The sequence below is a fragment of the Rattus norvegicus genome, chromosome 14 (genome assembly GCF_036323735.1).
Source record: "Rattus norvegicus strain BN/NHsdMcwi chromosome 14, GRCr8, whole genome shotgun sequence".
Lineage (NCBI taxonomy): Eukaryota > Metazoa > Chordata > Mammalia > Rodentia > Muridae > Rattus > Rattus norvegicus.
The window spans coordinates 80,199,323-80,216,246 of NC_086032.1; the positions used below are offsets into that span (position 1 = coordinate 80,199,323).

The 16,924-nt window shown below is 43.0% G+C and overlaps 1 protein-coding gene across 7 annotated transcripts in view; it reads right to left on the minus strand.

Moving 5' to 3' along the window:
* The window catches only part of Htt (huntingtin), a 149,213-nt gene that overhangs the window by 128,867 nt on the left and 3,422 nt on the right, over positions 1 to 16,924 (minus strand). For 6 of the 7 annotated variants that reach the window (NM_024357.4, XM_039091788.2, XM_006251230.5 and 3 more), the window contains 1 exon segment: positions 4,853 to 4,936. In NM_024357.4, coding sequence (NP_077333.2) covers positions 4,853 to 4,936 — 84 coding nt within the window. 7 annotated transcript variants of the gene reach the window in all.

Genomic DNA, 16,924 nt, shown 5'->3' on the forward strand with positions numbered 1-16,924 from the left:
GCTCCCCATAATGGCTTTAGCATGGATTTTTTTTTTTTTAAATAATTACATGCTACATACTATTTGTGAAATGTTATAGGAGGTTAAGTTGAGAGCTCCTGCTTGGTATGGCATGATCCAACAAGCTAAGCCCATCCATTAGAAGAAGAGGCTGTGGGCCATGTGAGTGAAACTCTAAAGTATCTCAAACCTGTAATACGAGACATATCCTGGAAGTGATGCTGGTGACACAGAATGGGGCATGCCATTTCTAAAACATCAAAAGCAGACTGCTGTACTAGGATCTTAATCTAAAGAACTCTGTATAGTCACTTTCTCTTTTACCTCTAACAAGAAAGTTCTAGCACATGATCTTAATCCCAGTACCAGGGAGGCAGAGGCAGGGGGATCTCAAGTTCTAAGCAAACTAGAGCTACACAATGAGACTCTGTCTCAAAAGGAGTCGAAAGACATCCATAAACCTAAGAGAAAGAAAAGGGATCAATAATGCTCAGTACATACAGAGCAAGAAGACATGGTACTCAGAAATGCGATAGACATTATACATAAGGAATACAGTAATAAACTAGAATCTAAGGAGGAAAGTCTGATGCGAGAGACTTTCCCTCAGATGTCAGTCTTAGTAGTGCCAAAACAGAACGTTAATGACAGCTCTTTAAATGAGCTCAGGACTCCTTCTAGTAGCATCAACAGGGAAGGTTAATTATTCAACAAATCTATCCAAAATAAAATTTCTACACGTAGTCAGCAAATAACTTAGCAGCAGGCCTGATGATCTACCTGATTTCAATACTCAGAACATGTATCATGAAAAGAGAACCAACACCTGAAAGTTGGCCTCTAAATTACACACAAGTACTATGACAATGCACACCCTTTAACATAACAGACAACCAATCAATGTAAAACAAACAAAAATAAATAAAAGAAAAAAGAAAAAGAAAAGACTGTGCTGTATAGCAAGGCCTTTCAGAGTCAGGAAATTCTAAGGGAATGCTTGGAATTTATCAGATTTATAATGACCCTCTGTCCCCAAGTGTGCTAGCTAGTTTAATGTCATCTTGACGCAAGCTAGAATCATTCTAGAAGAGGGAATTTCAATAGATAAAATGCCCTTACCAGTTTGGCCTATGGTGCTTTTTTAAACATTAATGATAGATTTGGGAGAACCTAGTTTGTTTTGAGTGATGCCAACCCTGGGCTGGTGGCCGTGGGTGCTGTAAGAAGCAGGCAGGACAAACCATGCGAGGAAGCAGTAAGCAGCATCCTCCATTACCTCTATTACCTGCATCAGTCAATTCCTGCCCTGATTTCCCCCAGCGATGGGCTGTGATGTAGAAGTACAGGCTGAAATAAACGCTCCCCTCCCCAAGTTTCGTTTAGACAGTGTTTTATCACAATAATATAACTCCTGACTACGACACCTAGATTATATAAGTAGTAAGGACTGCTAGGGTAGGTAGGCTCCTAAAATGTTATGGTCCAAGTTGTACAGAGAGTTCCAGGGTTCTAGCGTTAGTGAGCTCTCTCCCATGCCAGGGTGAGATTTTGGTGATGCACTGCCTTTTAAGCCTATAAGTAACCACTCACCCATACCCTATGCATTCACTGATTGACCATGTTGGCTTTTAGAGGCATCAACACTTTGGTCTATCAATGCTTTCCTAGGGTTGAGTAAACATTTGTTCATATCTCCCCTAAAACAGTATCATGGCACAGGCTGCTGCATACATGAGACTCACATCTGAAATCCCAGCACTCAAGCAGCACAGGCAAGATCACGAGTGCTAGATCAGTACATAATCTTGTCTCAGAAAGAGAGAGACAGACCGAGAGACAGAGACAGAAACAGAGACAGAGACAGAGAGACAGCCTTCTTATGGCTATCCATCTGCTAGCACAGATGCTATCACCACTGCTCTTCAATCCTTTCGGTAGATCCAGATTCCACCTAGTATCGTTTTCTATCTGCTAGAAACACTTCCTTTAAAATGTCTTAAACTCACTGCTTGTCAGACAGGAGGTATTCCTCAGTGGTATGTCTGAAAACCTCTTTATTTCACCTTGTCATCTAACAACAGACTTTTACTGAGGTGAGCATGCCTTACAGATGGCACTTCCCTGAATTTTGGCAGGCATCTGCTATGAGAAGTAGGCTCTCTCCTTATTTTAGTTCAGGCTCAGTCTTTTTCCTGTCTTATTTCTTCTTCCCATACCCTCAACCTTTTGCTTCCTAGACATAAAAAACAGTTATTCTGTTTTAATGTTTCTTACACTGTTTTAGTGTTTCTGTATGCTAACATAGTTTAATTTCTGGGCCAATATTGACTAGTTGTTCTTGTTACAAATTGCAACTCCCTACACTTCCTTGCATTTCTGATTGATTTTTGTTGTGGTCAGCTTTGTTTTTAAGTTAGCATTCCTATCTGTGTCTATGGTGGCCGAGCGTCTTTCCTCTGACAAAAGTTCTGATGATCTTGACTGCCAACGTGGATGGTGACAATGTGCTACTTATTCTATCACTGCTGTGGTTGCTACAGCAAAACCCCACAGTCTGGACGCCTTAAAGCACAGCACCTATCTATCTCACGGCTCTGGTAACTGGAGTCTGTGCAGCACACAAGTAGAAGTCTGGAAGAGAAGAGAACAGGGGTGCCATGCTTCCCTTCCCATAACTCACCCTCCGAAGCTCTATAATCTGGCTGTTCCTGAACTATATATATATACTCTCTGTAGCAAGCCAGAAAATGTTAGTATTTGCTTGAGTTCTGCAAGCCACCCTAGCACACCACAAACCCCTCAACTTGAGAGAGGGTTATACAAATCTCTGATTAGCCACTCAGTGGCCTCCCACGGGCCTGTGACTGGTACATGAAGAGCCCATGAGACGAAGCTTTTTAACTTGTGGGATGTGACATCAACCCCACGAAAGCATGGGGACTAGATCTTCAACAATAGACTATAGACTAGGTTGAGGAGATACACATTCAGTCCATAACAACTAATAAAGATGAACTTTTAATATAGGAGACAAGAAATAAACATTGAGCCCAACCTGATTCCTTTCTTCTTCTCTTTTCATTTGAGAAGAAGTCATACCTTTATAAAGCCTGGGCAGCTAGTCTCTAATCATGAGCCTCCTGCCCAGTCAAATTTCTTTCTTGAAATACCGTGTGTGTGTGTGTGTGTGTGTGTGTGTGTGTGTGTGTGTGTGTGTGTGTGTGTATGTGTATGTGTGTGTCCTAGCTAATTTTCTGTCCAATGTGGCATAAGCTAAACTCATCTGAAGAGGAAACTTGAATTGAGAAAATGCCTCCATAAGATGGGACTATAAGCAGAAGAGCTTATAGGGCATTTTCTTAAATAATGATTGATGGGGAAGGGCCAGGCTCATTGTAGACGGGAGCACCCCTGGGCTGGTGGTTCTGGCTTCTATAAGAAAGCAGGTTAATCAGGCCATGAAGAACAAGCCAGTAAGCAGTACCCCTCCACAGTCTGTATGAGATCCTACCTCCAGGTTCCTGCCGTGATTTCCATCAGTGATGGACTTTTACATGCATGTCTAAGTGAAAGTTGCTTTTGATCATGGTATTTCATCACAGCAATAGAAACTCTTAAGAGATCAGGTCTAGAATCTAAGGATTCAGGAGGTAGAAGCAAGAGGAACAGGAATTCAAGGTCATCTTTTGCTATACAGTGAGTTTGAGACCTTGTCTCAAACAAATAAACAAACAAACAGGAGGCTCAGTGGATGAGAGCACTTGCTGCTCTTGCAGAGAGGACCTAGGTTTGCTTCCCAGCACCCACACAGCAACTTATAGCCTCCTTTAATTCCAGTTTCAGGGACTCCAGTGTCCTTTTATGGTCTCCGTGGGTACCAGGCACATACAGGGAGCAAATATATAAATGTGGACAAAACATTCTCACACATAAAATAAAAATAAATAAAGCTTAAAAGAATACAAATTAAATTATCAACATGCCATTCAACTATCATATAGCTAAAATTCTCATATAAGATGACAAAAAGAAAACATGACCCATGTGAGAACCCAGATACCCTTTTAACACAGCTGCAAATGTGGTAAAAACATCCTTTTTTTAAATGGATTTTTCTTGATGCAGGGTTTTGCTATGTTGCCCAGGCTAATTCCAAATTCAAGATCTTCCTGTCTCAGCCTGCTGAACGGGGATTACAAGCATGTACTATACTACACTTGGCCTAAATGGACTTGTGAGACACAGCTAAGTGTACAAGGAGCATGCTAACGCATCCAGAGTGGACACACAGAGTATGTGGATATAAATACAGCTCCAGAGCTTCTCTGTGTAAGCTCTAGCCATCCTAGAACTCACTCTGTGAACCAGGCTGGCCTCGAGAGTCACCTGCCTCTGCCTCCCAAGTGCTGGGATTAAAGGAATGCACCACCACCACCCAGCAACCATTTCTTTAGTTGTTGTTGTTTGTTTTCTGGGTTTTTTCTTTGGTGGGGGGTGTTTTTTTGGAGACAAGATTTCTTTTCGTAGGTGTTGAAACTAACTTTGTAATCCAGACTAGCCCTGAACTCATGAAGATCCACCTGCCTCTGCCTCCTGAAGGCCAGGTTACAGGTATATGCACCATCACCCTACTCAGTAATTACCTGAGAGACAGCTTTTAAAAAAAGAAAGAAAAACAACAACAACAAAAATAACCAAAAACAAAAAGAAGAGGCTGGAGAGATGGCGCAGCACTGGTACCCAGCGACCTAGCGACAATGGGATCTGATGCCCTCCTCTGTCACGCAGGCATGCATGCAAGTAGAGTACTCATATTCATAAACATATGAATCTTTTTTAAAGAACCAATTACCTGAGAGACTGTGCCACAATGTTTTCACATATTGTTAGACAGTGATTCACACGGTCCTTCTTGGTGGCTGAGAGTTCCTTCTTTCTAAAAAAACAAAGGAAAAGATATGAGCGTCCACTGAGGTGACTCTTCATTCGTTTCTATATCTCATTCATTCCTAAGTACATCTTGGCTACTATAGCAAGTCATAAACTCCATGCTGGGAAGAAGGCGGCATGAGGAAGGGATGATGACAGATGAGGTCAATCAAGAGCTTCCTCACACGCCACTCAGAAAAGTCAGAGATGTGAAAAAAGCAGCTTATTGTCCCCATCACAGAGAAAGGGGAAGTGGAGTGCCAACAACCAGGCAGGGATGAAAACAGGAAGACAGGCCCCACGAAATGGTAAGACTTTGGTGACAGAGATTGTGCAGAGGTTTCCAGCACAGAAAAGACCCAATGCCTGACAACTATGCCAGTACAGAATCTGTAAGTACCAGGGTCAGTGAGTATGTCTCCTTCATCTCTTTCCTAAAAGGTACACAGACTGCTGACTTGTAACCAAAATTTGCCTAGCAACAAGCACATAACTTGCTCCCATAGATGGATTGGGAATGCAGGTGATATACAAATCCCTATTGTATCTGCATGTCCTAGCCACCATCCTCCAATCAGAACAAACACGCCAACACTCAAGTGTCAGTTATACAGATAAAGACAGTCAGAAGAGTGCAGGACAGCATGGCAGCATCTTGGGTCCCTATATGATCTTCAGAAGCACAGGCTTCCCCACACCTCCCATCCTCATAAGCTCACTGCGGCAATGCTGGAATTGAAATCTAGCAAACGCTCTTCACCTGCTAAAAGATAAGCAAAATGCAATTTGCCAAACAACGGAAACTTATTGAGAGGGAGTGATGGGTTGTCATAAAGTGATTCCCAACATCCCTTCAGACTTTGACAAGTTTAGGAGGAGGTATGTGTTGACAGAAGCAGCATGTCAACATGCCAACTTTTCTGTAGTTACAAATGACTATATGGAGCTGTATCACTTGCTAAAAAGGAGTTTAAGGGGGGGGAGAATGAGGCCTGAAAAGATGACTTAGTAATTAAAACATCTGCTGTACAAAGGGGTCAGAATCCAGATCCCCAGAACCCATTAAAATGCAAAGTGACAATGGCAGTAGCCACCTGTGATTCGAGCATTGAAAGGTAGAGATGGGACTTGAGTCCTTGAGCTAGCTGGCTATCAGTACAAAGCCTGAATTTGACTATGAGACCCTGCCTCAAAGAACAAAGTATAAAAAATGATGAGGAAGATTCCTGACATCAATCTCAGGTCTCCATACTCTAAACACACCCGTACACACAGGTATGCCTCCATACAAACGCCACACACATACATACATTAAAAAAAAGATTAAAAAAAAAAAAAAACAACAGCTGCACACCAATTATAGCTAGGCCCATGGAGTATTCATCTTACTTCTTTGAAGTGACAGAAATGAGCTGGAAAAAGTTTTCTCTGATGTTCATTCTCTCTCTCCCTCCTTCATGAGATGACCCGAAAGGATTATATGATAGCACCTTCTATGGTTTGCCACCTTGGACTGACTTAGTGAAGCTTATCAAACTATGACTTAAGGAGAATGCTAATCTTTTTTTTTTTTTTCGGAGCTGGGGACCGAACCCAGGGCCTTGCGCTTGCCTAGCTAAATCCCCAACCCCTGAGAATGCTAATCTTAACAATGAGATGAAAACTCATAATTCTGCTGTTCTGTCCAATCTGAGGCACTGGGCACCTTGGGGAAGCTCTTATTTACCAATGGCCCTTCTCCAGGTCCTGCTGGCAATTCTGCAGACAGTGCTCCTTAGCTTATATCCCCATAAGGGAGGGTGAAGGGACCACATCTTATCTACATTACTAGCACTCAGCACCCACCTGTACAGCGTTCTACAAGAACTCATCAAATAAAGTAAATGTCCAACATGGGAGAATCTATTAAAGTAATTATCAGTACTAGTTTCTTGGGTGAATCTTTGGAGACCCGAAGGATAAACAACAATGATCATTAACTTTACATTTGAGAGTCTAAAACCAAGAGAGCAAAGAAAGGTAGAAATAATTAAGCTTTATCCAAAACATCCTGAACTCAAATTCTTTGGTCTGGTAAGAAAATTACTTGAATAGATAGATGGGGGAGTGGAGAAGGACAAAGCAAGGAAGGAGGAGTAGAGAACAGGCCGAAAGGAAAGGACCAATGAGATGGCTAATCCTAACTGACACCGTCTGGAATCAACTAAAACCCAAGCAGCTAGGCATATCTGTGAGGGACTTTCCTGATTGGATTATTAGAGGTGGGAAGACCCACCCTAAATGTAGGTCACACCTTCTGGTGGCAGTTCACATAAAAGAACATGGAAGGAAGGTTTCGCTGTTTGCTCTCATGTGCTCAATCTCTATAGCTAATTCATCACCGCGGTTCCAAACCTTCCCAATGCTGAGACCCTTTAATAAAGTCCCTCAAGTCATAATGAACACCAATCATAAAAGTATTTTCACTGTACAGTATTTCATAAGTGTAATTTTTGCTGCTATGAATCACAATGTAAATATCTTTTCAATGGTCTTAGGCGACCCATGTGAAAGGGCCGCTGGACCCCCAAATGGGTTATGACCCACATATTGAGAACTGCTGATTTATCCTGTCCCTGAAGGATTCCTTCACTGGTGTTAGAACCTACTTTTTCAGAACTCCAACATAGACTAAAGACCCCACAGCTCTCTAGGAATCTTCCAGGACTCCAGCACCAGACTAGGACTGCTGAGACATTCAATCTGAACAATTGCTGGATTCTTGGCCTTTCTATCAGAGGAAAGTCACTGTTGGACTACCCAGACCATAGTTTGTAAACCAATATAATAAATCCCCTTTTAAAAAAATAAATGTGTATATAACATATGTATACATATATACACATTTTATATAACATATATATAGTGGTAGTTTGAATGAGAATGGCCCCAAAGGCTCATATGCTTGAATGTTTGGTTCCAGTTAATAAACCTATCTGGAAAAATATAGCAAGTGTGGCTTTGTTGGGAGAGGTCTGTTACTGGGGGTGGACTTTAAGAGGTTTGAAAAGCCCACATCAGGCCTAGTATCTCTGTCTGTCTGTCTGTCTCCCTCCCTCCCTCCCCCCTGCAAACTGCTAATCGGATGTGAGTTCTCAGCTACTTCTTAGCACCATGGCACTATAATCCTACCATGATGATAATGGACTGAACCTCTGAAACTGTAAGTCAGCACCAATTCAATGTTTCCTTTTATAAGTTGCCTTGGTCATGGTGTTTCACCACAATAGAACAATAATTAACATACGCTTCTTTTCTGTTCTGTTCCTTTAGAGAACCCTGACTAGGACAACCAAAGCAACTCTCCAAAGTTGTCCTCTAACTCCCACAGGTCCACGCGGCAAGTACGCTCATACACATACGTGAGGAAGCACACACACATACACACATACACATGCAAAGATCACTTGTTCACAGATTTACATCACAAGATGTCACTGTCAAAAGCAGGAGAATAGGGGGCTGGGGATTTAGCTCAGTGGTAGAGCGCTTACCTAGGAAGCGCAAGGCCCTGGGTTCGGTCCCCAGCTCCGAAAAAAAAAAAAACCAAAAAAAAAAAAAAAAAAGCAGGAGAATAAACTATCACAGTCAACCAAAGAAAAGATAAATCTCCAGTTTTTTCTTTTTACCTCATTCCAAACTATTTCCCAGCAAACTGAACAAACCCTTTTCAGGGAAAATTTAACCTTCTCTAACATCATAAAATTTTACTACTACATAAAGTTCCCAATAGTTGCTAGTTTGACTTAAAATCCAAATAACAGTTATTAAGTACCTGCTTTGCGTGAAAAGCAAGCCATCTACTTGCTATTACAATAATGATATTGTTCCTCTTTTTCATGCACTTGTACTCTGACCCTGTACATTCTTTTTTTTTTTTTTTTTTTTTTTTTGGTTCTTTTTTTTTTTTGGAGCTGGGGACCAAACCCAGGGCCTTGCGCTTCCTAGGTAAGCGCTCTACCACTGAGCTAAATCCCCAGCCCGACCCTGTACATTCTAAGAGCAGCACAACTCCTCTATTAGAATCCATCTCTCATGACGCCAGGTTTAAAATTCAGGCCAGAACATCCAAGACTTAATGTTGCAGAGTATGTGATCACACACTATGAACCCTGAGATTGTGTTATTTATTGAAGAAAAAAAAAAAAAGGAAAAAAAACAAAAAACAAAACCAACTTGTTTCTCGCTGTGGTGTGGCTAAGCCTTTAGCATACACCTAAGCCTTTCTGGCTAGAATACAAACACAAACACACTCTTAGTATGCACTTTTAATCCCGAACAATGAGGGTAAAATTAGGTTGTAGAAGTCTAATTGAGTGGTAGACAAAGTGATGAGTCAGAGAAAGATTTGATAGACTAGATCTGCCCAACTCTCACCAGGAGAGAAAGGAACGGGAAGCTACTAGAGGAGGTACTGGGGGAGCTCCTGGGGGAGGGCAGAGAGAGGAAGGAGGTAGCTTTACCCGGATAGTTATAGAGAGACGGGTTGCAGAGAGAGAACAAGCTAGACACAGATGAAGACAGAGTGAACCAGAGAATGAGAAGGAGCCAGAAGATTGGAACTGATTGCCAAAGTTAGCATGAGGCCTAGCAGAGCAATTCAGGAGAGGCCAAGAGAGAGAAGCCAGGTTGAAACAGTCAGCTTAGAGAGGTATTTGAGCCAGGACAGCTAACTGAGCTGAATCAGCAAGCCAGAGATTAGAAAGAACAAGAAAGGGTGAGCTTATGGAGCTGTTAAGTCTTAGAAGTTGAAAATATTCGAGGCATAAATTAGATTGTATGGAGGCCAGCAGCTTTGAGAACTAAGCCTAGGTTAATGGTCAGAAGCAGTAAGCCTTGGAGAATAAGGTAGTTTTACATCCTTATACCAAGTGTCTCCTCTTAGCATGCCAAATATTCTTATTTAAAGTATGAGGGTCAGAAGGCACCCTCAGAACAGAGAGGAAACTAACAAGGAATATCAAAAAGTGAAAATCCTTTTGGTATTCTCTGCAAGTCAAAGCCAGGACCTCTATCACAGACTTCTCAGTCAATTAGAATATGATCCCAATAGTATAACCTGGCAGCATTCAAGAGATTGAAGCAGGAGCATCAGGAATTTGAGAAGAGCCTTGAATATACATAGCAAGACTTTGTCTCAAAATAACAAATCAATTTGACCTCAGGCTACCTTTCAACCTCATTCATTCCTTACCAATGTTCTCCAACCTGTAAGGAACTCTGGCCCTTTGAACTGTAGTTTAAAAGAGAAGAGAAATGACAAAGCTGATACTGTGTGGCATACATTTTCCAGCTGAGTTCTGTAAGTATCTGCCCTCTTCTTCTTCACTCCTGTCTGGCCTACAACTCAGCCCAGTCCTCTCAAGAAGTCAAGGTCGTCCTCCTGCTTCATCTCTGGCTCTTAGTGCTGGAACTGCAGCCCTCACCACCACACCTGGCCTAGGTCCCAGTCTGAAATAACTGCATTCTGTCCAATAAGAAAACCTGATGAAATAAATAAATAAATAAATAAATAAATAAATAAATAAATATCTATAGCTATTTCATTCCTTATGAAATTAGATGGGATTTTTAGAGGTAAATCAGACTGATTTGCTTTTTATGAAAAATAAGATAGCTCAGGGTAGGAACTATATCAATAGGGTAAAAGCAAGCCTGGCTTTTCAACCACTTGAAACCACATCTTTAAAATGAAAACAAACTTCAGCCAGACTATCCTAAGTGTGCAATAAAGCACTCTACACAGGCTCACAATTGTGGGGGCATGTAAAACACAGACTTTAAAGCACACTGTAACAAGTCTTTTAACTTATCTAAGAGCTACTTCTAAAAATATAAATTCAGGCCCTCATATCTAAATTCTTAACTTTGGAATTACACTGATTGTTATTTTAAAGATGTGATTACGGAGGGTTAGAAAGATGGCTCAATGGTTATGAGTGCTTGCTGCTAATCCAAAGAACACAATTTCAGTTCCCAGGACCTATATCAGGTGGTTCACAGCCATCTGTAACTCCAGAAACATGGGATCCAATACCCTCTTCAGGGCACATGCACTCATGTGCATAGACTTCCACACAGATACACATACCCTAATTAAAAATAAAATTCTTTTTTAACAATGTGATTTCACATTAAGAGGGTAGACTGATCTGTTCAAGGAATTTAAAAACATTCCTCCTCATCCTTCTCAACCACCTCCTCCTCCTCCTCCTCCTCCTCTTCCTCCTCCTCCTCCTCCTCTTCCTCTTCCTCTTCTTCTACCACCTCCTCTTCCTCTTCTTCCTCCTCTCCCCCCTCCTTCCCCCCTCCCCCCCTCCTCCTCTTCCTCCTCCTCCTCCTCTTCTTCCTCTTCCTCTTCTTCTACCACCTCCTCTTCCTCTTCTTCCTCCTCTCCCCCCCTCCTTCCCCCCTCCTCCTCCTCTTCCTCCTCCTCCTCCCCCCTCCTCCTCCTCTTCCTCTCCCTCCCCCCTCCTCCTCCTCTTCCTCCTCCTCCTCCCCCCCTCCTCCTCTTCCTCTCCCTCCCCCCCTCTTCCTCTTCCTCCTCCTCCCCCCCCTCCTCCTCTTCCTCTCCCTCCCCCCTCTTCCTCTTCCTCCTCCTCTTCTTCCTCCTCTTCCTCTCCCTCCCCCCTCCTCCTCTTCCTCCTCCTCTTCCTCTCCCTCCTCCTCCTCCTCTCCCCCTCCTTCCCCCCTCCCCCCTCCTCCTCCTTTCCCCCCTCCTTCCCCCCTCCTTCCCCCCTCCTTCCCCCCTCCTTCCCCCCTCCCCCCTCCTCCTCCTCCTTCTCCTCCTCCTCTTCCTCTCCCTCCCCCTCCCCCTTCCCCCTCCCCCCTCCTCCCCCCCTCCCCCCCTCCTCCTCCTCCACACATGCACACTCCATGCTGGGGGCAAGACTGAGGTCTAGAAGCTGTCCTGCCCATAGGAAACACAGCAGACTGAAGCAGGAATTCATAGCTTCTGATTCCCTGACAGTTGTTCTCTTATTTTTGTCAAGTCCTATCCTTACATGAGTGTTGCTGCACACTTAGACCACTTTCAGAAAGGTTTGGTGTTTTTGTTTTATTTCAAGACAGGGTGTCTGTTGTAGTCCTGGCTGTACTCGATGTAGATCAAGCCTAAAACTCGCAGAGATCAACCTGCCTCTGCGCTGTACAATGGAAAGTATTATTAGCAAGAGACAGTCCTTATTTTAAGGTAACTAGAGCCAAACATGGTGAACATCTTCAATCCTACAATGCAGGGAGTAGAGACAGGAGAATCCCAGCATGCTCAAGGCCAGCATGGGCTACAAAACAAAGCTGTCTTAAATAGATTAAACAACCCCAGAATAAGTATGCCAAAAGATCCTACCATGCCTGTGGTGGCAGCGAACACGTTTAATCCCAGCGCTTGGGAGGCAGAGCCAGGCAGATCTCTGTGAGTTCAAGCCCAGCCAGCTCTGCAGAGCGAGTTCCAGGACAGCCAGGACTACAAAGAGAAACCCTTTCTCAAAAAAAAAAAAAAAAAAAAAAAAGAGACTCACCCACTGCCATGACACACGGCACTGGCAGGAAAAGAAGCCCAGAAACCTGCCTGCCACATTGTAGAAAGCAGTGTGGGGAGGACATTGCTGCCATGCCACACGAGTAGCTATAGACACCTAGAGGCCTGCTTGCCACCATGCCAAACAGCACAAGCAGAAGAGGTCACCAGAGGCACACCAGCATCATGGCCTGCCTGCAGCAGGAGACTCTGCAATGTCCAAGTGTGTGGAGGGCAGATGGAAGAGAAAACGAAGCAGAACAGTCTGAGTGCTATGACGAGAGAAGGGACTGAGACATGATGGTGAAGAGGGATGCCCTGTTTTGAGTAGCCAGCCCTGCCACCTGAAACCATGGTGAAGTCCCAGCCCCTGCTGCAACCGAGGGCCATGTCTTGGGTCTATGGCCATGCAATGGCAGGGATTGATGTGATGTCTATAACTCTTATTGCCACTAGAAACCATGGAAATGTCCCTGGTCTGTGTGGCTACCTGAGACCATGTATCTGTGCAGAAATGGCTGTGGCACTCTGGAGAGCTGACACACCTCTCACCAGCAGCAGCACTCGGGAGAGTAGGCCCTTCACCTCACTGAGGCAGCACAGTATGGTGGCAGGGGCACAGGTGACCTAGCCTCAGGGTGAGATGAGGGAGAGCTGGATCCACTGCTCGTCTTCCATGGGGTCATGTGTGTGTTTGGGGAGGGGAATATCCTTCTCCCTCCTCACTACATTGGCTGGCCTAGTTGGAGCGGTGCTGGAGAGCTCCCAGGCTGACCAGCACAACTACCACCCAGGCCCACCCCAACATCTACGTCATCTGTGAACTGTTGGAGTACATGTCCAGCCAGTCCTGCTGACCCAAAGCTGCAAGAACTTGATGACACAGGGCAACAACTGGATAAACCAGTAGTAGTCCTGGAGAAGATCCAATATTGATGGTGTGGCAGAAGCCAGAGACCTTGAACCAGACAAATGCTTATTGCAGTGATCGTTTGCATGTGAGGATATGTGGACAGAGGGATATACTGTGGGACACACTGTGACACACTATAGCTTCCACAGCAGGATGTTTTCTATATTTTGTTTATTTTTGTTTGTTTGTTTTTATTTTCTTTTGAGGGGGAGGCTGAAAGGGCAGGGGGGGACATGGGACAGGGAGATGCATGATATGAAACTCACAAAGAATCAATAAAAAGTTTAAAAAAAGAGAAAGACCCTACTTAATGTGAATTCATTTAATAATATTAACTTAGTAACAATAAAGGGGAGGAGATACACACAGAACATGGAAGAAACTGCTGAAAAAAGAAGTATCCTCATTAGAAGGACAAACAAGAAGCTTGTTTTACACCACACACAAAAACAAGCCAACTTCAATAGGAAAGGCAAATCAATATGCCATTTACACAACAGGATCAGGAAATGTCTCATGGTCTCGAGTTGATGAAAAATTCATCAAAAAAGAAATAAAAGCACTTACCATAATGGAAAAGTATGACAAGTTGGACTTCACCAAAATGAGGAACTGCTCATTAAAAAGCACCATTTTCTTTGAGGGAAAAGATAGGCCAGGATAGGAGAAGGTATCCTCACAGCAGCACTTGTCAAAGCATAATAACCCAAACGTACACTAATAAGATGAGAAAACAGGATATATTCATACAAAACAGACAAACTAACTAAATGGGTAAATATTAAACCAATTAACATTGAAGAAAAGGAGCTGTGATACAAAGTATGAGCTATGAATGGGTGGAGCTGTATGATTCTAGTCATACGATATTCAAAACTGAATAGGCACTGTGGTTCAGTAGTTGAATGTGTGTGAAATTTGCTCAAGGCCAAGTTTAATCTCTGTCATAACTGTCTCCAAAAAGTAAGGAAACCCCAACAAGGTTTTTAAAGGCGTACACTCCCACAGCACTGCAGGAAGAGGCCCCTGAGGCCCCAGTGCTAGTGTCTGACTGTTAGTGGTAAATAAACTTTACAGTTATACATGTACATTTTAATACACTGTGTGTGCGCTGTGGCACTCACATGGAGATCAAACGACAACGTGTAGAAACTGGTCCTCTTTCTACTTCATGGCTCCCAGAGATCAAACTCAGAACGGGAGAAAGCAACTTCACTATCTTACCAGCTCACAAAGTTTTGCTTTGGTTTGGTTTTGGTTTTTTGACTACAGGGTCTCACTATGTAGCCCTAGCTGTCCTGTAACTCTCCATGTAGACCAGGCTGGCCTCAAACTCAGAGATTCTGAGTACTGGGATTAAATATGTGGGCCACCATGCCCAGCCTACCCACATTTTTTTTTTAAGAGAACAAGTTTCTAAAGCATGAAACTGGTAAGTAGAAAAAAATATTTAACTTGAAAAACAAAAGTAGAAAGTATGAAAAGTGCTGTATGTTTAACCAAGCACAGTTATAACTCTATGCATTTACCAAGTACTTCCTAAGTACTTGCCATGGTCCTGATACAATGGATTTAGTGACTAAAAACCAAACAATTCCCATCCAGCTCCTTCCAGTGTAGGAGTTACATGCAAAGAACTACCATATCAGCCATGCTAGCAAAATGAGGAGGGGACAGGACTTCCCATCACCTCCTCAATCCTCACAACTATCCCCACTTTAGAGAGCCAAGGCCTGGATTTGCCCACGATATACTCTCTATCATAGAAAAGGACGACTACACCAGAGCCTTTCCGGCTCATGGGTTAGCTGAGTGCGATGGAAGGTACTAGAATGTATAACTCAAAAATGACCCTTACAGTGTGCACCACAAAGGTATAAATCTAGTCAAAAGTCCATGACTCAGGGGAAGGAGATTACAGGTGCTAAAAGGGGACCCTGGTTCTGTTGTTTTGCTAAATAGACATGTTCTTAGACTACATTCCAAATATTTGTGTTTGAGAACCGGATGTGGTGGTGCATGCTTTCAACTCCAGCACCTGGGAGGAAGAGACAGGCAAATCTCTGCGTTTAAGGCCAGCCTGGTCTACAGAGTAGGTTTCAGAATGGTCAGGCTACAGAAAAACCCAGTCTCAAAGACCAGCCAACCAAATAAACAAGAGTACATATTTCCGTTTATACCTATAGACTAGTGCTATGTCAACCTTGGTCAAAGGAACCTCTTTCTACAGTGGGCAGTAATTCAAAGACTCACAGTATACTGAGAATTGGTGACTGATGAACTGTCAGCCTAACTGTGACACCTAAATCAACACCCATGCCCAAGGTTCAGGGAAGGGAAGGGACAGGACATGGCTGCTGTACTCATGAACTTACTGCAGTTATGCTCACAACACAAGAACGGGGTCACGGGATACACCTTTAGTCCCTACACTGGGAGGCAAAAGCATTTAGATCTCTGTGTGTTTGAGGCCAGCCTGGTCTACAGAGCTAGGAGGTCCAGGAAAGCCAGGACTACACAGAAAAAGTCTGCCTCAGACCTGCACAAGAGCAGTCGACATTCCATTCCAGCAGGCAGCACTAACTAGATTCAGTAGGTCATTAAAAACAAAAGACATGGAGGTGGGAGGACATGTTGGGGGTACACATGGGAAGGGAATAGTGGGAACCTGCATGAGTTCAAGAAAGATTGTACATGCATGAAACTGTTGAAGAATAAATAAAACATTAAAAAAATCAGAGAATGTTTCATGACTTGAAATCACAAGAAATTCCATTTTATGTACTCATTCTCCTATATATTGCATGTGGCTGCTTTCATGCTACAATGGCAAAGCTGACTGGCTCTGATGGCCACAGAGCCTTCAACATTTACTATCTGGCCATGAAAGTTTGCCAATATTGACGGACTAGAATCAGAGTGATGTACAGACTCAGTCTCAGATGGCTTCTTTGCAGAGACTGACAGGATGACCCTACAATTCATGTAGAAATGCAAGGGACCCAGAATAACCACAGCAATTCTGAAAAAGACAAGGTTGGAGGGCACACTTCATGATTTAAGATACAAAGCAGTAGTCAGACTGTACAGTACTGGCATGGAACAGATCCAGATCAATGACAAAATGGAAGTAGAAACACTTACATACAGGTATAATTTTCCACACAAATGTCAATACAATTCAATGAGAAAAGAACAGTCTCTTTAAGAAAAGTGCTAAATTCCACATGCAAAAGAAAAGTCAGGCCTCTACCTTAACCACAAACTCAAAATGAGTCAGACTTTCATACAACTCTTAAAGTTCTTAGAAAAAGCGAGAGTAAATAAATCTTTGTGATTTCAGATAAAGCAGTGGTTTCTTAAGAATCTACCATACAAAAGACAAAATTCACAAATTGGACTTCATCAAAATTTAAAATATCTATGCTTTGAAGAACATAATTAAGAAAGTGAGTCAAGCCTAACTCCTGAGTTTAAGTCTTCAGCATTTACTACAAAAACTGGGTGTGGCTATTCATGTAACC